Source organism: Aedes albopictus, chromosome 3, assembly GCF_035046485.1.
Source record: "Aedes albopictus strain Foshan chromosome 3, AalbF5, whole genome shotgun sequence".
Taxonomy (NCBI): Eukaryota; Metazoa; Arthropoda; class Insecta; order Diptera; family Culicidae; genus Aedes; species Aedes albopictus.
This window is the reverse complement of record NC_085138.1, coordinates 246,172,159-246,197,032: the sequence shown is the minus strand read 5'-3', so window position 1 is coordinate 246,197,032 and position 24,874 is coordinate 246,172,159. Positions and strand designations below refer to the sequence as shown.

Here is a 24,874-nt window from a genome sequence, read left to right as displayed (position 1 = left end):
TTCCATGGAATTTCCTCAAGATTTCCTATAGAGATTTGTCCAGAAATTCCTCTTGAGACTCCACCAGGAACTTGTCCGGAAGTTCCTCCAGGAATCCCTCCTAAGGTTACTCCAGAAATTTGTTTCAGGGATTTCTCCAGGGTTCTTTCCAAGCATATCTCCAGGGATTCGTTCAAGAATTTCTGTAGAAATTTCTCTAAGAATTTTTGCGGGAATTCCTTATGAGGTTTCTTCAGACATACCCCAGGAGTTCCTTCAGAAAGTCCTTCAGGAATTCATATAGGAATTCTTCTTGGAATTCCTGAGATATTACTACCGCAATGTCTCCAGGGGCTTCTCAAGAAATTCCACCAAGATTTACCGCAGATATTTCTTCAGAAATTCCTACAGGAATTTCTTCAGAAATTGATCCAGGAATCCCTCCAGGAATTTCTTCGGAAAATCCTACAGCATTCCTCCAGGAAATTCTGCAGGAAATCCTTCAGATATTGCTTCCGATATTCTTTCAGGAGATTCTTCAGGAAATTCTATAGAAATTTTTCTAAGGGATTCCTCCGGAAATTCTTGCAGGTTTCCTCTAGGAATTAATCCATGAAATTCAACTCCAGGGATTCCTCTAGAAATTCGTCCAGGAGTTATTTCACGGGTTCTTCTAGAAATTCCACCAGGAATTCCTACAAGAATATACCAGAAATTTCTGATTCCAATACATTGAAAACTTCATGAAAATATGCATGTTAAGTATGTGGGAAGTTATGTCGAATATTGAGATATGGGTTTTTATTGATGTTTTACAAAAACCGCTTCAGGTACACAATAAAGAAGATTTTGCTTAATGTTATATTTTTCCTACATTTGAGAATAGCTATAGAAAGTTATGCAAAAAAATGATAATGATTTTATTGAAAAATAAAAAAGATATCGCTCAAGCAAGTTGTCTGTTTTATAAATTGAACAGTCCTTAATTTCATTAAGCTTCAGAACCCTCGTACCAATTTGTACGATAATAAAAAAAATCCCCTAATGCTCCAGGCATTAGTCCAGGAACTTTTCCAGAGATTCCGCATGGAATTTTTCCAGAAGGTTCTCCCGGATTTCCTCCAGAAACACATCTAGGAATTCCTCCTGTGATTTCTTGAAGAATTCCTCTAGGGATTCCTCCAGGAATGCATCCAGATTCATCTAAAAAAATTTCTAGTAATTTCTAGAGGGATTTCTGATGCGGATTCTTCAGGTTTTCTTTCCTGAAATTCCTAGCATAATTGCTCTTGGGATTCCTTCAGGAATTCATCCAGGGATTCCTCCAGGTATACTTTCAGAAATTACTCCAGGGATTCCTGCAAGTATTGCTCCGAGAATTCTTGTTATGATTTCTTCCGAAATTTCTCTCGGGGTTTTTTTTTTTAATTTATTCAGCGGTTAGTTAAAAAAATACAGTATTCCGTTCATAATGTTTTGCAGGGATACAACCCAGGATTTTTTAAGGATTACTTGTAGATTTGTTGAATAATTTAAAGGATTTCGAGAGGAATTCCTCCAGCAATTTGTATTGAAATTCTTTTAGATAATTTTAGAGGGACATAGAAGCCAAAAAATTCTCCAAGAAGTCATCCAGGAATTCTTTCACAATTCTCTCATGAATACCAAGTCTTTTACAAGTCCAATCATAAATATCTTCAAGATTACGATTACCCCTTGCAGCACCAGCTTTTAAATATATTAAAACTTCCTCAATGACCATTTGAATTTGTGTGTTGTTTGATAGATGCAAAAATACCCCTGGCCCACGAAATAAATGAAATTAATAGTCACCTCCAGCATGGTTTTACTGAATACTCTCGCGTTTACGCTTCAGCTACGTACATCTATTCTCACTAGGAATTCAAAAACTTTTGCTGGAAATCCATTGCAAATTCAACCAGATTTTTTCCCACATGATACATGATTTCCATAAAGAAGCACTTAACCATATTTTGCAGTAATGCTGCTAGAAAATTCAAAGATTCTTAAAGATACCCATTCAGGAATTTCTGGAAATTATCATTTAGTATTAATTTTTCAGTTGAGAATTGTTTCCAATAACTGTCAATTTAAACACATATTATGCCAAATTATAGATCTATGTTTGTCACCACGACAGTGGTTTTAGATTTTTTCTAATTTCCATATATAAAGTCATGACAAATTTCTGGGGAGGACCTGGCGGATTCTGGGGGGGGGGGGGGCTGGCGCCCCTGGCCACCCTCTAGTTATGCCAATGCTTCCACTCGGTTGAAACACCCACGTGGCATGTGATCGGTTGACCCAGTTCACAAAATGGTGGCTTACTTGCCAATCGACGATGGTCTCACGCCCGGCCTTCTATGAGGTCCTTGATAATTGGCGTTCGTGCGTCCTGGGAAGGATAAAGGTGTACTCCGGGAATCGCCGGAAGCCGTGAAAGGAAAAGAAAAGGCCCGGTATTACGGACCTGTATCCCACCATTAATACCCTTTGTCTCTCTCTTTAGTTGCCAGGTACAATTACCTTTTCTTACGTTGACTCACAATGGGTTATTGTTCTCAACAAAGAACCCTTTATGCCACTGCCCTAGTGTAATTGAACGGAATGAACTTTACAAATTATATACATCACATAAAAAAATAATATAAAGGTATATTTACTTTTAATTACTCTAACGGCGCGCACTACTAAGCACTTGGGTAGTCGAGTGTGGAATGCGAATTGACCAAATCAGTTCAGCAATTTTAGAAATTTTCTTTTTTTTTTCAGACTTTGGCAAACACCCGAAGTTTGACAACTTGGTTCGGAGCAGTTGGCAGCCCTTCCACCCTGGGGGGTCCACCGATTAGGTCAACTCCGTTTGTAACGAGGTTGTTGTCCTGGCTCAAACACGAAAATAATGTGTCGGAGTGAGCGAATGTTTCGACTGCTATTTAAATGTACGGTTCGGTCAAGCTTATCTCTCGAACAGCTAGGTATACGGCCACCAGTAAGGCTGTCCGAACAGTTTTAAGGTGAGGATTTGGTTGTAGGTGCTTACTGGCAGGTCATAGATTTAGGATACAGGGAACTTGTGGTGGAGCCAAAAAGCCACGAATTGGGACCAAAGGTTACAGAAATTTCGTTAAGAACACTGGATGGAATCCCGGAAATCTCTAAGAGAAAATTCGGCAAAACTTTGGCAGTGATCCAGCGAATCCTCTGAATGAAATTCAGAAAAAGACTCTTAACATATCCCCAAGCGAAAATTTGGAGAAATTCCGGAAGAAACTTTGGCTTAACTTCCGGGAAAAAATCTTGAATTGAACTTAGTTCTTCTACAAAGCTTTAGATCCGGTTTATACCGTGTGAAACTTAGGCAATGCCTGAAATGCGTCTCAAAAATGATTTCCATCCTTAAGATTCATCCCGATCTTCATCACATTAAATGCAACCACCCAGTCGTCGCTCAATGCAAGCACAGCTGATGCAATGATGGCTGACTGACTACAACGGTTATTGTCTCCTCTCAATTCCCGTGTATACCTACTGGCACCAACGTTCCATATAAACATTTGTGATCGAATGCATCGTTAGCGCAAAAGTGAGAAATTCAATTTTCTTCATTACACATCATCAATTCCAGGCACCTGATCTTATTCCGGGGCGAAATTCATTTTCTGCAATTTCTCCCGTTGCACAATTCGATTTTCTCGCTTTCTGCAGCAGCAGCAGCACAACCAGGCAACTAACAACGGACCTAGGTAGGTACATCTCCAGATCGAAGGATGATGTGCATATTAGTGTGGGACAAATCTCAAATCCTCGCTCCAGTCGACTTTTCTGATTCCACTTAGGTCCCATATGAACTGTACAAAATTTCAGCGCAATTGGTGAAACTATAATTTAGCGCAAGCGGTTCAAAGTTTTCATAGGATTTACTATGGGAAAATTTACACTTTCAGATAAAAAATCCCAGAAGTCCTCCCTTGTGTCCTTAATTCAAATCGATCAACGTTTCTTGTAGAAAAATCATTTATGAAACTTTCCTTCGAAGACCGCAAAACAATCGGATGCTTGTGGAAAAAGTTATTGATTTATTACCGTTTAATGATCCAACGAACGGCTATTTGTTTTGTTTTATTAGCAGCACTGTAGCTGCTGCCTTGGCTGCTGCTGTTTCGGGGGGTGGTGATGCCTCCCGCCACCCCATGCAACAACGGCAGCAGCAGTGCTGCTGATAAGACAAAACAAAAAGCCGTTCGCTGGATCACTAATCGGTAATAAATCAATAACTTTTTCCACAAGTATCCAATCGTTTTGCGGTCTTCGAAGGAAAGTTTCATAAATGTTTTTTCTACAAGAAACATTGATCGATTTGAATTAAGGAGATAAAGGGCGACCTCTGGGATTTTTTGTTTGAAAGTGTAACTTTTCCCATAGTAAATCCTATGCAAACTTTGAACCGCTTGCGCTAAATTATAGTTTCACCGATTGCGCTGAAATTTTGTACAGTTCATATGGGACCTAAATGGAATCAGAAAAGTCGACTGGAGCGAGATTTTATTTTTTCCATATAAGCGTGTCCCATACTAGTGCATATGTGTTGTGTCTGTGCTGTTTCGGTCTGCAGTCGGAATCAGAGTGCAGTTGTTGTTGGTGCAGCATTGCATTGCTAGCTGTGACGGGGTGGCGTTATCTTGAAATGCTTTGAGTTCCCCCTCTCGTCCTGCTGAGCCGTCCACCCTCCCTTGAGGTACATTTTGTGCTCAAAAGCGCAAAAATACTGCCTGCATACATGTATAGATGTACGCAAACAAAATGGCATTCCGAGCATAAATACGGCCACCAAGCAACCACCACCACCACTGGGACGACTCGATGGAATTGTTGGAAATTTTCTAAACCCTTTTAGGTATTTTCTTCTCCGGTACGACGACGACATTTCTATCGTATCATCAGCCCTAAGCAAATAGGATAAATGCATTGTAAATGGAAAATTAGAATAGCATTTCGTTCCTGATGGAGTGCTCTCTACCTCTGCTGTAGCTAAACATCTGATAGGATGCGGAAGAGCCACACGGAATGGCTTTCGTTTGTTTTGTGCCAGAGGAGTGAATGTTGGTGATGAGGAATTCCACGGAGTCATGTCAGTCGATCCTGAGCGACCATTTCAAAAATATCTGAAACTTTGCACAGTTTTTCAATTTCATATAAATCGCCATTTTTTGATATTAAACCTTCATATTCACTCACGACTAACTTTTCAAAAGGGTGTATGCGAAAATAGTTCTAAAATATTCTAAAAGCTGTACAGCAAAAACGGATTATTCGATTGTTATAAATTTTTCAGCAAAGTTAGATAACTAAATGATGATTCCTTAGAAAATATACACTGTAAAAAATTTCTTTTTCTACTTTGAAAAAATATGATATTTGTCACAAAAACTCAAATATCTCAAAACCCTATCTTTTTACCAACTTCAATTTTTTAGGGGAAATGGCCCATTATATCAGCTATCTACCATAAAATTTTGGTGATGGTAAACTGATAAACAAAAAAGTTATGACATTTCAAACATTTCACAATTTTTACATTTAGTAACAAAAAAAAAATTTTTTTTCTGTGTAAATTATTTCGAGAATTATATTTTGATGCTGATTTTATTGTAAAGGCTACCGCCTGAATTAAACAAGTTGTTTTCATGATACTTTAGTTTGATTATTCGTAATTACTATAGTATCTATTTGAAACTTAGACGCGATCCAGTGTTGTGATCAAAAATATTGAGATTGTCATACTTTTTATTGTACGTGACTGGTGAAAAAATCCCTTGATAGTGTTGAAAAGCTGTTGATTATAAGAAAAATGGAATTGAATTTATTTTTAAGACAAAAGCTGTATAATAAAAGTTTTTTTATACGCGTATACGTCTAGTTTATCCGCAAAAAAAATCCCTCTTATAGAGAACAGACTTTATGATCGGAAGAATGCGAGTAACTTCAACAACAACAAATGCATAAGAGGTACATACCACAGACAAACAGACGAAACGCCTAGAACAATTTTAGTGAAAATTCATCGCCCAGTTCACACTATCACCACCTGGTGGAAATGTTTCACGAAACACTGCGTTGTGCAATATCGTCATCAGAAGGCGCTAGTGTGAAACGTCAAACGCAAAGAAAAACGATGGGCGCTCTTCTTGTTATGAAAGCCACAACCAAGATTCAAAATGATCGTTGAAGGCGTGGTCAATGAAAATTTCGCCAGTGTTACGTTTGTTTGTCTGTATACATACCTGACAATGCTCACGAAAAAAACAAAAAAATACTACCGCTATGAATATTAAAAATTGTATAGTATTTTTTTTCTTCAGCCACCAACACCAAACAAGTAAGTTAAAATTAATAAGTGATTTTGTTTATTATAATCTAACGAACAAGATGAACAGTCGCTTTCTCAAAGGTCTTCAACTCAACGCTCTCTTGTAGACCGTTTGATGAAAAAAAATGTTCAAAAGAGTTACGAAATCTCACCGAAAGCACCATAGATAAACTGAAAGAGACTGGTTATGCCCAAATGTCCACATTGTGTACAAAATTACGCATTTGCACGTCCTGCCGTCTAGAATTTGACAAACGAGCCATCTGTATATCATCGGTAAAGCAGGGCGCAGGAAGTTCGAAAACGACAACAACTGAGAAATTGCCATCAGCGACATCTGTTTAAACAATTTAATTACGCCCCTTTTCAAAAATGCCCTGTAATATTCTTCAACATCTATACCCATTTCAATATTTTAACGTTGCAAAACACGCTTTCAACATTCATCTTGAAGAAGAGGGAAAACACTTGTCCTCAAATGTAACAGCAAATTAATGAACAAACGACTAATGCGCGGAGGGCGTGATAAAATCGGAACATTACGGTACATAGTATATTATATTATATGTATATATAATATATAATAAAAACAACTTGTTTTACTCACGCAAGGCCATTAACAATAAAATCAGCATCAAACTTCAATTTCCGGCCGAAAAAATTTACACTAAAAAAAATTATTACTAAATGTGAAAATTGTGAAATGTTTGAATTGTCATAACTTTTTTGTTTATTTTCATGGTAGATTGCTAATACAATGGACCGTTTTCTCTAAAAAATTACGTTGGTAAAAAGATAGGGTTTTGAGATATTTGAGTTTTTGTGACAAAAATGATATTTTTTAATGTTAAAAAAGATTTTTTTCACAGTGTATATTTTCTTAGGAATCGCCATTTAGTTATCTAACTTTGCTGAACAATAAAATCAGCATCAAATCGCGATTTCCGGCCGAAATAATTTACACAGAAAATTTTTTTTTACTAAATGTAAAAATTGTGAATTTTTGAAATGTTATAACTTTTTTGTTTATTAGTTTACCATCACCAAATTTTTATGGTAGATTGCTAATACAATGGACCGTTTTCCCTAAAAAATTCAAGTTGGTAAAAAGATAGGGTTTTGAGATATTTGAGTTTTTGTGACAAAAATGATGTTTTTCAATGATAAAATAGATTTTTTTTTTCACAGTGTATATTTTCTTAGAAATCACCATTTAGCTATCTAACTTTGCTGAAAAATTCATAACAATCGAACAATCCGTTTTTGCTGTGCATATTTTTGAATATTTTTGAACCATTTTCACATACACCCTTTTGAAAAGTTAGTCGTGGCTCTAAATAAAAATTTGATATCGAAAAATGGCGATTTAGATGGAACTGAAAAACTGTGCAAAGTTTCAGTTCAATAGAAAATCATGAATTAAAAATTTTCCTTAATTTTGATGCTGTTGCTTGGAATCGCTCTGATGGAAACGACTCGCCCTTGCTATTGTCTCAGTTGATGGTTTATTTAGTGCTTGCTATCATGTATATTTAGCATGGCAATTATTTCAATGAATTATTCTAATTATGGTATCATTACGTTTACTTTCTTGGTTACTTGAAAGTACTGAGCAGTACGCGGAAAGGAAATCATTATCCACCGTTCGAAATCCATATGTTAGGAGATAATAGTGGCACGATGCATGCTCAACCAACTTACAAGAAAAACCTACGTCAATTTCAGAATAAGGGTTGTTATTGCCGTAACAACCCCAATGGGAGGGAGCATGCCGCTGAATGTTGTATGTCTATTTGAGCTTCTGTTAGTGTGTCTGACCCTATACCTTTTGTTGTGATTGTACACGAAAGACGTGATTCAATGCGAGATTGTCGAAAGATTTCATTGTCATTAAAAAATTGTAAATATTGGCCACAATTTAAAATTTGTTGAGATTTTAAATACCGTAGAACGGGGTAACTTTGATAGTTTTACAGCAAATTTCCTCAATAATGTTCCTAGAGATGAACCAGCTTAGGGCTGAAAATCTCTATAATAAAGTAATAATTACTAAATAGTTTTCCATGTACATACAGTACCTACATTACTGTGTGTCTCCGGTTCTGCACTCTGCGAAGGGTCCGCAAATCGTCCACCACTTTATCGACCCACCTAGCTCGCTGCGCTCCACGTCTTCTTGTAAACCGGTTCGACGACACTCGAGAACCATTTTAGTCGGGTTGCTGTCCGACATCCTAATAAAGTAACCCGCCCACCGTAGCCTCCCGATTTTGGCGGTGTGGACGATGGTTTTTTCTCTTAGCTGCTGATGTAGCTCGTGGTTCATTCGCCTTCTTAAATTTCCGTCTTCCATCTGCACTCAGCCGTAGATGGTACGCAACACCATCCATTCGAAAACCCCAAGGGCGCGTTGGTCCTCTGCACGTACGGTCCATGTTTCGTGCCCATAGAGAACTACCGTTCTAATCATCGTTTTGTAGATATAGTTAACTTAGTGTGACGGCGAACTGTTTTCGATCTTAGAGTTCGGCGGAGTCCACAGTAAGCTTGATTTCCTGCCACAGTCCGTCTCTGAATTTCTCTGCCGGTGTCGTTGTCGGTGGTCACCAGTGAGCCCAAGTACACGAATTCTTCAACCGCCTCGATCACTGTCGATAGACGCCTGACTTCATTCTTAAGTCGGATGTACGTTTCCGCCATCGTCTCAAATTTACGAGCAATAATATCAATATAATCGGCGAAACCAAGCTGCTGAACGGACTTCGTGAAAATCGTCCCACTCGTGTTTATCACCGCTCTCCTTATTACACCCTCCAAAGCTATGTTGAACAGCAAGCATGAAAGACCATCACCTTGCCGTAACCCTCTGCGAGATTCGAAGGGACTCGAGAGTGTCCCTGATACTCGAACTACGCACATCACTCGATCCATCGTCGCCTTGATCAATCGTATCAGTTTATCCGGGAATCCGTATTCGTGCATAATCTGCCATAGCTGTTCTCGATCGATTGTATCATACGCCGATTTGAAATCGATGAACAAGTGATGTGTGGGTACGTTGTATTCGCGGCATTTCTGCAACGGCTTAGGGACAAAACGTCGAAAGACAAAACGTCGAATGCCAAAACGTCGAATGCCAAAAGGTCGAATGCCAAAACGTCGAAAGGGACAAAACGTCGAAAGGACAAAACGTCGAAAACGTCGAAATCGAGTAATCTAAGCAAATAGTGAGTTCTTTATTCTTTTAAAGGATACTCATTCTTTCTCTTGTATCTGCCAACTAGTTCTAAGGGGAGCCTTCCTGAGGCTGTTTCTTGACCAGTTCTTCACGGGTAGGGAATATTCGCACTGTCGTATATAAAAACTCACATCACGCCAACATTATTTATTCCCGGCCTTTTCTTCTCTTACTTCTTTGAAGCCCCTTCTACTGGCACCCTGTGTTGCAATTGAACTATACGCAAAATGAGTCACTGACCTTCAGCGCTTGGGCAGTGACCCGAGATAATGAGACATAATGAGTGTGTCCCCGTGAATTAGTTCGTCATCCTGCCATCTTGGTGGATCTACCGTATCGCTACCCCTCTCAGGCTATCAACATGATTTAATCGATACACACAAAATCTCAAAATAAAACCACACTGAACTGTTATACACTTTTCGACGTTTTGTCCTTTCGACGTTTTGGCATTCGACGTTTTGGCATTCGACGTTGTGTCTTTCGACGTTTTGTCACCCATTCTTCTGCAACACCTGGCGGATGGCGAACATCTGGTCCGTTGTAGCGCGTTCACCCATAAATCCAGCCTGATATTGCCCCACGAACTCTCTTGCAATCGGTGATAGTCGGCGGCATAAAATTTGAGAGAGTATCTTGTAGGCAGCGCTCAGTAGTGTGATCGCGCGGTAGTTCCCGCAATCCAACTTGTCGCCCTTTTTGTAGATGGGACACACGATACCTTCCATCCATTCTTCCGGTAATACGCACACTCAACAGACGATTCAAAGAACACATAACGGAAGTATCAAAAGCACACAAAGACACAGACAAGGGACTCATTCATCATTTTAAATCTAAAGTTGCTGAACATATTTTCAATGAAGGACATTTTTTGAATACTTCAAATATTAAACTCTTACGACACATTACAAACCCATGGAAACTTGATGTTGCAGAAAGTTTAGAAATTTACAAACAAAACAATAAAAAACTACTTAACAAGGATCAGGGCAATGGGTACACGTGGCTGTTTAAATTTTTTTGCAATTTCTCATCGTAATAGGCTGTTTTACCTCACGCAAGTCTGACAGGAAAAGGCCTAATTTCCCGCACCAAATAAACAGTGCTGTAATGGTTCATTACAGCACTGATTTGCGTTGCGTAATGAACCATTACAGCACTGTTTTCAATTTTGGTCAACTTCTTGATGCTTTGTGGAGGCAGTTTTGAAAAATTGTGACAACTGCACAGTATAACCTGTTATGTTAAGATTTACTTAAACATGGCTGTTCCGTCTTCGACCTTGCGCACTGGTCAATCGCGACCGAAACACCGTTTCTCAAAACGAACTACTTCCGAATCGCGCCTCTGGGGAATCCGTGGCCCAGAGTGATTAGTACGGCGATAGCACAGCAATTAATCCCGCACCGACGAGAGGCTTCTTCCACCACAAATTATAACACCGAGGATCACTGAATAAAACACGTTTATTGTTACAACTATTTGCGACTGGTTCGCGCACTGTCTCGAGACTGACTGGTGTTTCGAACTGAGCTATTCTCCTATCTCCGGGCTGCCGGAGATAGGTTGAGTGATTTGCGAAAAACGTTATTTGTATGCTGCGAGAATGAGAGGTCCGCTCGCGGTCCTCAGTTAGGCTGATATCCGTTGCAGAGCGGTTTGAATAGGTCTAATGAGTACAAATTCTACAATATTTTACATACCGGCCGCCTTGGAATACGCGGTATTTCAAAAGAGTGTCACAGAACTATACAATATTCTACTAGTCTACTAACTATGAAACTAATGGGTACAATCTATACATGGCAATATGATCTACATAAGGAATCAACGTTATGGAAGGCTGCGTTCGGTTGAGTTTCCAGGAACTCCAGCTTGCTAGCGACACTTCATTCTCGTCGCCAGCAAAGTATTCTTCGGTTGCATGGACGGTCCACCGTTGTGGATCGAATCCGACTACGCTGTCGGACTACAGAAGGAATGATCGACCTTAAGATCGGTCGCATCGGGATCGCCAGGTCCGGACGGGTGGCATTGGATCGGTGACATCGGACGGCTACGGCTACGCGCGCCGGCGCAGCGACGTGGACAGAATAGACGACTGAAAAAGATGAGAAGGGATTTTTTACAAGTCAAGAACAAACTTAAATCGACTTCCCTGCCGCGGAGGCTTGCGCGCCTCCGCGAGCGCTCCTGCGCCGATGACGATGGGTTCGCCTGGTTGAACGTGGGTTGGGTTTCGAGAGCTGCGTGGCATGGCTTCCTCCTAAATTGCCCCAGACTGACGATTGCGCTGGTAGAAGATCGGTTGAGCATCGAGCAAACATAGACACAGCATGTGCCTGATTCCGCGGCGTGGACAGCGCTGAACACGGAACCGGTCCGGGAATCTCCGGAGAGGGGGTTTCTGAGCTTCTACGTTGGCAGATCTGTCATCTGGGCAATCCAGAAAGTCGAGGAAGTGACGTGAGACTATGATGACATCTTTCGTGGGTGGCTTCGCTGAACGGCCTCCGGGCCGTTGGAGAGGGTAGCTACGTATACAAAACATTCCTTAAGCTTTTTGAAAATCTATTAAACACATACACTTAACTGGTGTGCGGGAGCCGGTTGGCCCCCGCAGGCGCCCCTGCGCCTCCGTTGGAGGAGACCTAGTTCCCCTCGGTCGTTGGTGGCTGGTCGTTATCGCTGATGGGCAGGATGCATATCTTAGAGATAGCACGTACGACATTCCCATCCTTAGTCCGGACAGTAACGACCCTGATGTTTCCATCCACGCCTGGATGGATCTCCGTCACCCTTCCGAGAAGCCATTTAAGAGGAGGAAGGTTATCCTCCTTGATCAGCACCATTGTGCCAACGAACAGGTTGTTCTTCTGACGGGTCCACTTTGTCCTGTTGTGCAGATCGGACAAGTACTGCATGGACCATCTGGACCACACACGCTGAACAAAATCTTCAGTTTTCTGCCACCTGGAGAGTCTGTTCTCCGGAACGTCTTGCAGCCACGGTTCCGCCACGGCCGTCAAAGGACGTTGAATGAGAAAGTGGCCTGGAGTCAACACATCAAGGTCACTCGGATCGTTGCTGATCTGTGTAAGCGGTCTGGAGTTCAGACACGCCTCGATTTGTGTCAGAACTGTGTTCAGTTCTTCGGGAGTAACCGTTCGCAGCCCTATCGTCTTCTTCAGGTGTTGCTTCATGGATTTCACTGCCGCCTCCCACAAACCGCCGAAGTTTGGGGATTTGGCAGGGATGAATTTGAAGTCTATCCCAACATCCGCAGCTCCAGCAGTGATTGCTTGCTGAGATTGTTGGCCTCTGAACAGAGCGGCAAGTTCGTCCAACTGCCGCCTTGCTCCAACGAAGTTGGAGCCGTTATCGCACGTAATAAGGGCTGGTTTCCCACGTCTGGCCACGAACCGTTTCAGTGCGCCCAGGAAACCTTGGGTGGTAAGGTCAGCAACCATCTCAATATGGACCGCCTTAGTTACCAAGCAAACAAAGATTGCAGCGTAGTGCTTGACGCTGATTCGCTTTCTATTAGGGTAGTTGATCAAGAAGGGCCCACAATAGTCAACGCCCACCCGAAGAAATGGTGGCGCTGGGGTAACCCGTTCCGCAGGAAGATCGGCCATCAACTGGTCATGGACTGTCGGCTTATTCCGGAAGCAGGTGATGCATCCATGCACAATCGTCCTAGCGAGACTGCGCGCACTGAGTGGCCAGAAACGTTCACGGACACTGGCTACCAGCAGTTGTGGTCCAGCGTGAAGGTGTTCAAAGTGGAAACGACGCATTATCATGAACGTTAGCGGATGATTCTTATCCAACAACATAGGATGCTTCCGGTCCGTCGAAACTGGAGCATTTTCCAGCCGGCCGCCAACTCGGAGTACGCCTTCGACCAGCCGTGGATGGAGAGTGTTGATTCGAGAAGTTGGCTTGACTTCTCCCTTTCTTTCGAGATCGGCGATTTCTTGAGCGAAGCACTCCTTCTGTGACAGCTTCACTAGGTGCAGTAGGGCGTCCTCCCGTTCTGCATGTGAAACCGGGCCGTACCTCCTGGGAGTCGATCCACGTGCCAGCAGAGCGTTGTGTTTGAAGCGCAGCAACATAGCGACTAGTTTTTCTAACCGGTGCAATGTGGAACGTAATCCGAAGATTTCACTCGGCGGAGAAATTGCTGCTACTGAAGCTACTGCGGAACCTTCCTCCAAGTGCGAACGATCGAGTTCCTCCAGTACTACTTCGTGTGTTTCCGGCCAGCAGTCCTTCTCTTGTCGCAACCAGCTCGGACCTTCCCACCATAGCGAGTTCTGCTGTAGATCTGCAGGCGAAACACCGCGCGATAGGCCATCCGCGGGATTGTCATTGCCCGCAACATGTCGCCACGTTCCGTTCTTCGTCAGATGCTGCACCTCTGAGATCCTGTTCGCCACGAACATTTGGTATCGCGACGGGTTTGATGACAGCCAGTATCTTACAATCATAGAATCGGTGTGGAAATACGACTGAGTGGACACTGGAATACTTGCTGAAGTTTTCTCATACAGGTGAGCTAGAAGTACAGCGGAAGACAACTCTAACCGTGGAATTGTGAGGTGTTTCCTCTTCTTTCCCATCTCTGCAAGCGGTGCGACTCGTGATTTTGCTACTAGCAAGTGGGATGTGATTGTCCCATCGATGTGCGTACATCGGACGTATATGCATGCTCCATAGGCCTTCATAGAAGCATCACAAAATCCGTGGAGTTCTACCGAGAGGCAATCTTTCCGAAAACCGATCCATCTCGGCATTTGCAGATTTTCGAGCCTCGACAGACTGGCGCGAAACTCGAGCCATTGGTCTTGGAGCTCGTCTTGTAGAGGTTCATCCCAGGAAACCTTCTGTTTCCAGAGAATCTGCACGAATATTTTAGCAGTTACTGTCACGACTCCGATTAGTCCGATGGGATCGAAAATTCTGGCTAGGTCAGAAATGACCGAACGTTTGCAGATCACCGAAGATGTCCACTCCGGAACCTTGAAGCGGAACACATCTGTCCTGGGCTCCCATATTAGCCCAAGAGTTTTTATGATAGCGCTTGAGTCGTCGAGCTCGAACGAGCTGCGGTCGTCCTTGAGCTCCGTGGGTATTTCCTCCAGAACAGCTGGACAGTTGCTGCTCCACTTTCGCAGGTTGAATCCTCCGCCTTTCAGCAGCTGCTGCATGTCGCTGCACAGCTTGACTCCATCTTCAACACTGTCAACTCCAGTCATCATGTCGTCAACATAAAAATCTTTGCTGAGAATTCTTGCTGCTCCAGGGTATTTGTGTCCATCCAGTTCTGCGAGTCGCTTGAGGCATTTTGTCGCCAAATACGGCGCTGATGCCGTCCCGTACGTTACGGTGTTCAACTGGAATACTCGGATTTCCTCGTTCCGATTATCTCGCCAGAAGATCTTTTGCAGTTTGCGATCCGTCCACTGTTGTAGTACCATGCGGTACATTTTTTCGACGTCTGCTACGATGGCAATCCGATGGAATCGGAAGCGAAGGATGATCGTTATGATATCATCCTGAACCGTCGGCCCCACCATCAACGCATTATTGAGGGAGACTCCGGTCGACGTAGCACATGATGCGTCAAACACCACCCGCAGCTTTGTGGTTGTGCTGTCGGATTTGATGACGCAATGATGCGGAATAAAGTACTGCGGCAGTGCAGCATCTTCTTCATCGGCGACAACCTCCTCCATGTGGCCCATGCGGAGATATTCGTGAATAAACTCGCTGTACATCTGTTTGAGATGTACATTCTGGTCTAGCCGGCGTTCTAGTGACAAGAAGCGGCGCATCGCCGTGGATCTTGAATCCCCAAGTTGACGAATCAGGTAATCCTTCTTGGGAAGTGTAACAATGAACCGCCCACTTTCATCCCGCACCGTTGTGCGGTCGAAGAGTTTTTCGCAGGCGTATTCCTCTAGTGACAGTACACTATTCGTTTTGCACGACTCCAGTTCCCAGAATCGCGTGAGCAGATCGTCCAGTTTTTCGGTGCATACATTGGCAACGTGCGGCCTAAGCACGTCCGACTCGATAGGGAGATTTCCGCATACAATCCAACCAAGGCTCGTGTTTTGTACGACTGGTCCATCCTCTCCGAGTTTGAATTTCTCCTTGAGAAGCAGGTCGAAGAACAATCCTGCTCCGATGATCACATCCACGCTACCGGGCTCCGTGAAATGCGGATCGGCGAGTGCGATGTCCTCCGGAAGTTGCAGACTGGTGGAATCAATCTTCCGGATGGGAAGGTTTAGCGTAACTTGTGGTAGAACGTAGAATACATCTTCCCCAGTGAACGACGAAATACGAGATCGAACACGGGCGGAAATGGATTGGTTGCACTTTTTAGCGGTTTGACCGATACCACTAATCGAAAGTGCCTCACGAGAGCGCTTGAATTTCAAACGCTGCGATGCTCGTTCAGAAATGAAACTCAGCTGAGAGCCACTGTCAAGCAATGCTCTAGCTTGCATGGTGTTTCCAAAAGGGTCTTCAAGGGTCACGATCGCAGTTGCTAGTAGAACCGATCGTGACACCTTGGCTTCTTGAGCGGTAAGTACGACATTAGGAGTGTCTGGTGTACGAGGTGTTAGAATGTTTGGACTGGCGATAGGAATTGGGTTTTTGGGTGATTGGTTTGAGGACTGCTGAGGAATGGATTGTGTTGGCTTTCTGTGTTGTGAGATTGAACTTGTCTGACTCGATTGTGGGTTCTGTGTTGACTGTTGCGAGCGCTTGTTCGATTGCGGTGTTTGTTGCTCACTAGTGCTGTTGATGTGCAGCAATGAATGATGCCGTTGACCGCAAACACGACAGGCGCCTCGGGAACAGACCTTTGAAGTGTGACCGCGACCGAGACAGTTGAAGCACAATTCGTTGACCTTCACAGCATTCCTCCGTTCGTCGACTCTCATTTCCTTGAACCGCTTGCACTGGTACGTCCAATGTTGCCCATCACTGCAGAATGGACATGACTGTTGCTGAACCGAATAACTGCTACTGAACTTCGAGGGTTTTTTCGGCTCCTTTGGTGGTTCTGTTTCACCAGAAATAGAACGCAAAACTGTCCTGTGGTTCGACAGAAATTTCAACATGTCGTCATACTTGGGAACATCTGTGGAGCGATGTTCCGTTTCCCACAACCGCTGCGTTGTGGGATCGAGTTTGCTGGCCAGCATGTGGGCCAGAAGTGTACTCCAATCTTGAGTATTTTCGCCGAGCTTCGTCAGCATCTGAAGATGCTTCTCAAACTCGCCGATGACGTGATTCAGCGCTTCGAAAGACTCCTTCTTCATCGGGTTGACTGCGAACAGGGCATCTATGTGGGATTTCACCAGGAGCTTCTTGTTTTCGTAACGTGACTCCAGTGAGCGCCATGCTATGGAGTAGTTGTCTGCCGTGAGGTCAATAGACGCAATCTGCTGCAGCGCCTCTCCCGCCAACGAAGTTCGGAGGTATGTGAACCGATCGATATCGGTCAGATGTGGATTGTCGACAATTAGGGTTTTGAAGGTGTCCCTAAAAGTGACCCATTCCATGAGCGATCCTCGAAACGTCGGAATCTTCAGCTCGGGCAGCTTCACACGCATAGGAGAAGCCGCCGTCGGTGGGTTGTTCGTGGGTGCCGGAACCTGTTGACTGCTTGAGCCGGGGCCGTGCATGAAAGCTTCTAATGCTTGTTTAAGTCGGAAGTATTGTTGAATGAACGCCTTCAGGATCTTGGAACTTTGTTCGCTACGTTGCTTGGCTCTGGCCGCCATGGCCTGTTCGCGAACCGCTGCTGGAACCTCTTTCATCTCTTCATCGTCGGTGTCGCATTCTTCGAGGAGTATTTCAATGTCAGCACGCACATCGCAGAACGAATCGTAGACCTCGTCCAGCTTCTTCAGTCTTGCTGGAACTGAGCCTCGATCACGTGCCTCCTGGAACTGGTTCACGAACTCCTCAATGGATTCCACCATGTCCCGCAGTTGGCGCTCCTTCTTCGTCAGCTTTCTCAGGTCAGTATTCCCCATCTTAATCACTTTCACACTTGCACTGCACAAAGTAACCGACCGCGCCGCGATATCGAACGTTTCCGCGCTTGACAGAACCCACCGAGTGACAGAATATATGAGACAAATCAATCAAAAGGCCAACGGGCACAAAAATGCGCTCAACTCAGCGAACCAAATCAACCCCCCAGACCAAATAAAACGCAATAAAAACGATCGTTTATTTGGTGGCTTTACAAGCACATGCAACAGTTGCGGGCGTTCTAAACACCACTTTCGACTATCTCCTTATAACTAGGTACTTAGCTGAGTGTCCGATGCGATGGTTTGCTCGATGGGGAGCGCTGCACAGCCGCGCGTGGATCGATGTCGTTGATATGCGCTGCGCAGCCGAACCACGTGCTCACAGCCACCGCAGCACCAAGCAACAATGCAGTGGTCAGCAACAATACCGCCTTTCAAGGGCGATCGTACAATGGCGAAGGCCAACCACGCCGCACAGAACAATCACCACTGTTTCACCGCACTATTGTTCGTCGCTTCGATCGAATCCGGTTCGAAGGACCATAAAATGTTCCGTCTTCGACCTTGCGCACTGGTCAATCGCGACCGAAACACCGTTTCTCAAAACGAACTACTTCCGAATCGCGCCTCTGGGGAATCCGTGGCCCAGAGTGATTAGTACGGCGATAGCACAGCAATTAATCCCGCACCGACGAGAGGCTTCTTCCACCACAAATTATAACACCGAGGATCACTGAATAAAACACGTTTATTGTTACAACTATTTGCGACTGGTTCGCGCACTGTCTCGAGACTGACTGGTGTTTCGAACTGAGCTATTCTCCTATCTCCGGGCTGCCGGAGATAGGTTGAGTGATTTGCGAAAAACGTTATTTGTATGCTGCGAGAATGAGAGGTCCGCTCGCGGTCCTCAGTTAGGCTGATATCCGTTGCAGAGCGGTTTGAATAGGTCTAATGAGTACAAATTCTACAATATTTTACAATGGCTATGAACATCAGTGTGCAGTTTGATGAAAAAGTTTTGTTAAAAACTATCCTCAAGGGTAATTTATGAAATTGCAAAAAACGTTGTACGCAACTCGGTGCAGAACTCGATTTTTCCAGCACTCGTCGTAATTATCCAACTCGGCAAGCCTCGTTGGATAAATGTACGACTCGTGCTGTAAAAATCGTCATTCTGCACCTTGTTGCGTAAACTACTATTACCTAACACACACAAAACATTACACAATACACAAAACACAAATTGACTACCTACCAAATCGGCAGGAAAAAATAACACAACAAACACCAATTGACTACCTACCAAATCGGTAGGAATTTTCCTAGCTTTAGGTATCTTATTGACACCCTGTTTTCTAACAGGTAGATACACCTTTTTTTACAAATCTGTACCTACAATTTTGTACCTACAATTTTGTACCTACATTTTTATAACTACACTTTTACCCACACACGTACCTACACATACACTCCTAGTATAAATACCACAACGAATGCGAGGTTTTCTTCAGTCGAGCACTTGACACTGAAGAAGTCTGTAAGTCACAGACGAAATAGGCCTATCTGTCCGAAGATAAGCACAGTAGTAGAATTAAAAGGAATTTGCTCGTCCTTTCTAGTTTTCTTTAAAAGAGTTATTCATTTTTTATTTTCTTTTGCAAAAGTGAAGTGTTTTTAAATTAAACTAGAGTCTGAAGTAACAAGTTCTACTAAAAGCTCTAAAGTAATAGTAAAACAATATCGTGAAAAAAAAATGTTTTTTGCTAGATTTTTTAGCTTAGCTAATGTTGTTAACAAACGTTTGCTTGTCGCTGGTTAAAGAAATGCTCAATAGTGATTCCTCTTGCATCCGGTTTTCGATGTGGCGCTTATGCGGCCGCTCGTACATTCAGCAGCTTGTGACTCCGGTGGATGTAACAAACCGTCAATCTTTGTAGATTAGGGCTTCTTAGTACTTTTAATGATGTTGCTTTCAGTTCTCCCTGACGAACTCTGGTGCTGATTTTGCAGAGTAGATTTCCGATATCGAAAGGGTTCGGAAAGGGTGCGGTCAGAGATCTGGTTAAAGTAGGATCATGCTCGCCCGTAGTTGTATTAACCATTTGAATCAGTTTACGAAATATTGGAAATCAGATATTCATCCTAAAAAGAAACATATTCAATATTCTTACACTAGAAAAAGCATTAATGTGTAATTCCAATAGTATGATATTCACTGTGCGAAATCTTTTGTTTTACGAAACTTGTTAGCAATGCCTTCGGCTGTGCAATTTACGAACTACAAGAGATAAGTTGATGACGGTGAGGTGGGAAAATGGATGAAGGTTTGATCGGTGCCCTCTCTGGGTTCCGGCGTCCATCCTCGAGGCTTAAGAAAAGCGTATCAGAAACGGCAACAAGCTGAATATGCTTATATGTCCAGTTTCAAAGCTAGAAGAAAAATAAATGTTTAAAAACTGAATAATTTAGTTTGACAATGCTTACGAAATTTTTGGCTGGTTTGTTTTCCGTTGACAAGAGAAAAATGTGTTTATGGTGTTTATCAATGGTTGCTATGGATGAAATAAGTCGTTGCGTTAACCGGGGCACAGATGCTGTCAAACAGTTTTATAGCATCCGCCATTATGGCGAGCGTGGAAAGCTGGATACTATCAATATCATCTGCGAAACCAAGCAGCTGAACGGACTTCGTGAAAATCGTTCCACTCGTGTTTATCCCCGCTCTCCTTACCCTTTAAAGCATTGTTGATCAGCAAGCACGAAAGACCATCACCTTGTTGTAACCCTTTGCGGGATTCGAGTGGACTCGAGAGTGCATACTCGAATGATACTCAAACTACGCACATCACTAGATCCATCGTCGCCATGATCAGTCGTATTAGTTTATCCGGAAAACCGTATTTGTACATAATCTGCCACAGCTCGATCGATTGTATCATACGTCTATTTAAATTTTATGAACAAGTGATATGTGGGCACGTTGTATTCCCGTCATTTCTGCAACACCTGGCGGACGGCGAACATCTGGTCTGTTGTAGCGTGTTCACCCATGAATCCAGCCTTATTTTTCCCCACGATCTTTCTTGCAATCGGTGCTAGACGGCGGCATAAAATTTGAGAGAGTATCTTGTAGGCAGCGCTCAGAAGGGTGATCGCGCGATAGTTCCCGCAACCCAACTTATCGCTCCTTTTGTAGGTACATTCTATTCTTTCCTTCGGTAAGGTACACCGGGGCAAGTTGAAACGAGTGGAGCAAAATGACACGCGAAGTTTTGAAAAAGTTTTCAATACATTATAGATTTTTTTCTTTCGCCAAAAGATTGTTTAAAAATCAAAAACTCTATGTTTTATTGCATTCAAGCTGTCCACTATCATTGGATAACATCATGTTAACCCGCTGTTTCATCTTGCCCCACCTATTTCAACTTGTCCCGGTGTACCTTAAGACTTCCTCCTCCCAAATCTAGGTAATGTGTGCTTCTCCACCGTAACTCGCTTGGTACCATAAACCGGGGTCAAATCTCCGGGTCGAAATTGATCAGACAATTTTCTGTTAGATATAACATTCTTCAAATAGTTTCCAAGCAAATATCGTTTAGTATCGGTTCCCAACTGCACGATAGTTGAAAGGAAATTACTTAAAATATGCTAAACCTAACCGAAAAACTTGTGATCAATTTCGACCCGAAGATCAATTTGACCCCGGTTTACGGTAGCTGATCTGCTACAGCAGCTGTGTTGTTTTTCAACCGGCTAACCACCTCCTCAATCTCTTGAAGGTTAGGGGTAAGAAAACTTTCATCACCATTCATCCTGCGCACGTACTCCTAGAACTGTTACCACGGCTCTTTCGGTGCTTGCAACTTCGCCATCGTAATGCTGCCGCCATCTCTCGACCACCTCACGCTCGCTTGTGAGAAGATTCCCGTGATTGTCTCGCCACATGTCGGCTTGTGGCATGAACCCTCTGCACGAGCGGTTCAGCTTCTCGTAGAACTTCATTGTGCTTAACACGGTACAGCTCTTCCATCGCTTCGTGATCTCGTTCTTTCTGCTGGCGTGCGCAGGGTTCTTGCTTAGGGGGGGTACTTCAATGATGGGGCAATAATGATCATGGTGCAAAATAGAATCACGGTATTACACGCAATATGAATTCCCAAGAAGGGGTTCCAAAGTGCAGTGGTGCTTACATCGCCAAGTACTGGAGAAAGCTTCAGATGATTATTTCAAGGCAATGCGAAACTTTAATATGAAGTCATTATCTCGACTCTTATAAAATTTTATAAACGTATCACAAAAATATCGTTGTGAAAGAATTTCAATCTTGGACAATTAGGGTGCTTGTACCAGTTATCGCACTACCTAAGGAAAACAACTTCTACAAAAATAATAAGAAGACCGACGAAATTCGTCGATATGTCAAATGATAGATTTGTTTTCATACTTTACAGGAAAAATATAAAATCTGAGCCAAACCCACTTTTACTATTTATTACGGCGTGTGCCAATGATAGGAACACTGTACCAGTTATGGACATATTTTTTTTTAATTTCGGTTCCACTTTGTACTACTTACATGCATTCCTTATGGAATTTGCCATAACTGGTACACTATGGCGAAATAGGGCAAAAATGTTAAGGAAAACGATTTATTTCTATCATAATTTGAGGAAAATGGGAAGTTTGAATGAGTGATATCATCTTTTATGAACGTGATCTTTCGTTCACATATTCACATATTCACATATCGTTAAAGGTTGAAAATCAACTATGGCAAATTCGAGGTACTATAGCCATAACTGGTACACTGATCCTAGTGATGTTAGAATCAGAGAAAACTGCACAGATTGATTCAGAATTCCTAAATAGATAATTTCGATCGAAATCCTTGTTTCAATCTACAGAGATTCCTCCACGGATACGTATATGAATTCCTCAAGGAATCTTCAAGAAATTCTTCCAAGATGCCGTCAGGGTTTTTTCCCAGGAATTTCTCTACGGATTCCTTCAGAAAATGCTAAAGGAATTTCTCCCTGAACTCTTCCAGGAATTCCGCGAGCAGTTCCTCCAAGCGGAATCCTACAGGAATTTTTCCACAACTTTTTTCCAGGAAGCATCATGTATTTCTCCAGAAATTCAAATAATTCGTCCAGAAATTCCTTCAGAAAATACACCACGAATTCCTCCAGGGATTCCACCTAAAAATTTTTCTAATCCTCTAGGAAGGTCTGCCAGAATTCTCCCCAATATTTCCTCCAAGGATTCTTCCAGCAATTGCTCCACGGATTCCTCCAGAAAATCCGAAAGGAATTTCTCATCGATGTCTTCCACGAATTCCTTGAGAAATTCCTCCAAGGATTCTTCCATGGATTTCTCCAGAAAATTTTCCAAGAAATTCTCAAGGAATTTTTGCAGGATTTCCCCCAAAGATTCATCCATGAATTTCTTCAGAAAATCCTTCTAAAATTCCTCCAGAAATTCTTCCAGGAATTCCTGCAGAAACTCCTCAAGGAGTTTCTGAGAGAATTCCTCTAGAGAATCCTAGAAGAAAGTCTCCCAGAACTCTTCCAAGAATTCATCCAGGAATTCCTCGAGGAATTCTTCGAGTAATTGCTCCAGGAAATCCTCCACTGGTTCCTCCAAGGATTTCTCCAACATTTTGTCCAAGAATTTCTCCAGGAATTCCCTTGCGAATTCCTCTAGGGAATCATTACTGAACTTCTTCAGATGTTGCTCGAAAAAATCCTCCAGGAATTCATTAAAGAATTTCTTCAGAAACTCATCAAATAACTCCTCCAGGTATTCCTTCAAAACTTCCTCGAGCAGTTCCTTCAGACATTCCTCCAGAATGCTCTCAAAGATGCCTCCAGAGATTTCTTCCAGGAATTCTTCCACGGATTCCTCCAGAAAATCATAAAGGAGTTTCTCTCGGAACACTTCCAGGAATTCCTCGAGGAATTTCTCCAGGGAATCCTCCATGGACTCCTCCAGGATGATGAAGTGGTGAAATTTTCAGCCAAAAATATTGATAATTGCCAAAGTTACAGAAGATTGAATATGACGCATATTGGGAGAAAAAAACGGTTCGGCTTTTGTTTTGCTACTGAGTGTATTTCTCCAGAAATTCCTCAAATAACTTCTCCAGTAAAAACTCCAAGAATTCCTCCAGAGATTCCTCCTGATTTTTTTTATAGGAAAAATATTTTAGGAATAGCTGCCAGAATTCCTTTAATATTTTCTCCACGGATTCCTCCAGAAAATCCAAAAGGAATTTCTCACAGAACTCTTCCAGGAATTCGTCGAGAAATTCCTCCAATGATTCCTCCAGGAAATTTTCAAGGAATTTCTCCAGGAATTCCTCCAGGAAATCGTTCACAAATTTCTACAAAATTTCCTTGAAAACTCCTCCAGGATTTCAAGGAAGAAGACCAGAAAAGCCTCCAGGAATTCCACCAGGGAAATCATCTAGGATTTTTTGCCAGAATTCCTCCAGAGAATCCTAAAGCAATGTCTATCGGAACTCTTCAAAGAATTCCCTACCACGGATTCCTTCAGGAATTTCTCCAGGAATTCCTTCCCTTCAGGAATCCTTCCAGATATTCATTAATGAATTTCTTCAGAAATTCTTCAAAAAGTTCCTGAAGAAATCCCTTTAGGAATTCCTCCAGAAATTCCCCCCACAAAATTTCTCCAGAAAGCATAATATATTTTTCCCAAAATTCCTCAAGTAATTCCTCCAGTAAATACTCCAACATTTCTTCCAGAGACTCCTCCCGAAATTTCTTCTAGGAAAAATATTTAAAGAATGTCCTCCAGAAATCCTCCAATATTTCCTCCATGGATTCGTCCAGAAAACCCTTAAAGAATTACTCGTGGAACTCTTCCAGGAATTCCTCAAGAAATTCCTCCAAGGATTCCTCCATGGATCCCTTCAAGGAATTCTCCAAGAAATTCTCAGGGAACTTATTCAGGAATCCCTCCTGGGATTCATCCTTAAATTTCTTCAGAAATTTCTGAAAAATTCCTCCAGTATTTTTTCAGAAATTTCTCGAGGAAGAAGTCCAGAAAATCCTCCAGGAATTCCTCCAAAAATTCCCCCAGGAATTCCTCCAGAAAATCGTTTAGGAATTTCTGCCAGAAATCCTGAAGAGAATTCTAAAGGAATGTCTCCCGGAACTCTTCCAAAAATTCTTC

General features: G+C 42.7%; 1 protein-coding gene and 1 long non-coding RNA gene across 2 annotated transcripts; both read right to left on the bottom strand.

Moving 5' to 3' along the window:
- Positions 1-12,262: 12,262 nt before the first annotated feature.
- On the bottom strand, positions 12,263-17,674 carry LOC134290680 (uncharacterized). The gene has a single exon (XM_062857859.1). The coding sequence runs from the start codon at positions 17,672-17,674 to the stop codon at positions 12,263-12,265; it is 5,412 nt and encodes a 1,803-aa protein (XP_062713843.1).
- A 1,218-nt stretch (positions 17,675-18,892) lies between these two features.
- On the bottom strand, positions 18,893-20,537 carry LOC134291756 (uncharacterized). Its single transcript, XR_009999273.1, has 2 exons — positions 19,897-20,537; positions 18,893-19,822 (listed from the first exon to the last, which is right to left on the bottom strand). It is a non-coding gene; the product is annotated as an uncharacterized LOC134291756 (long non-coding RNA).
- Between the last annotated feature and the right edge of the window lie 4,337 nt (positions 20,538-24,874).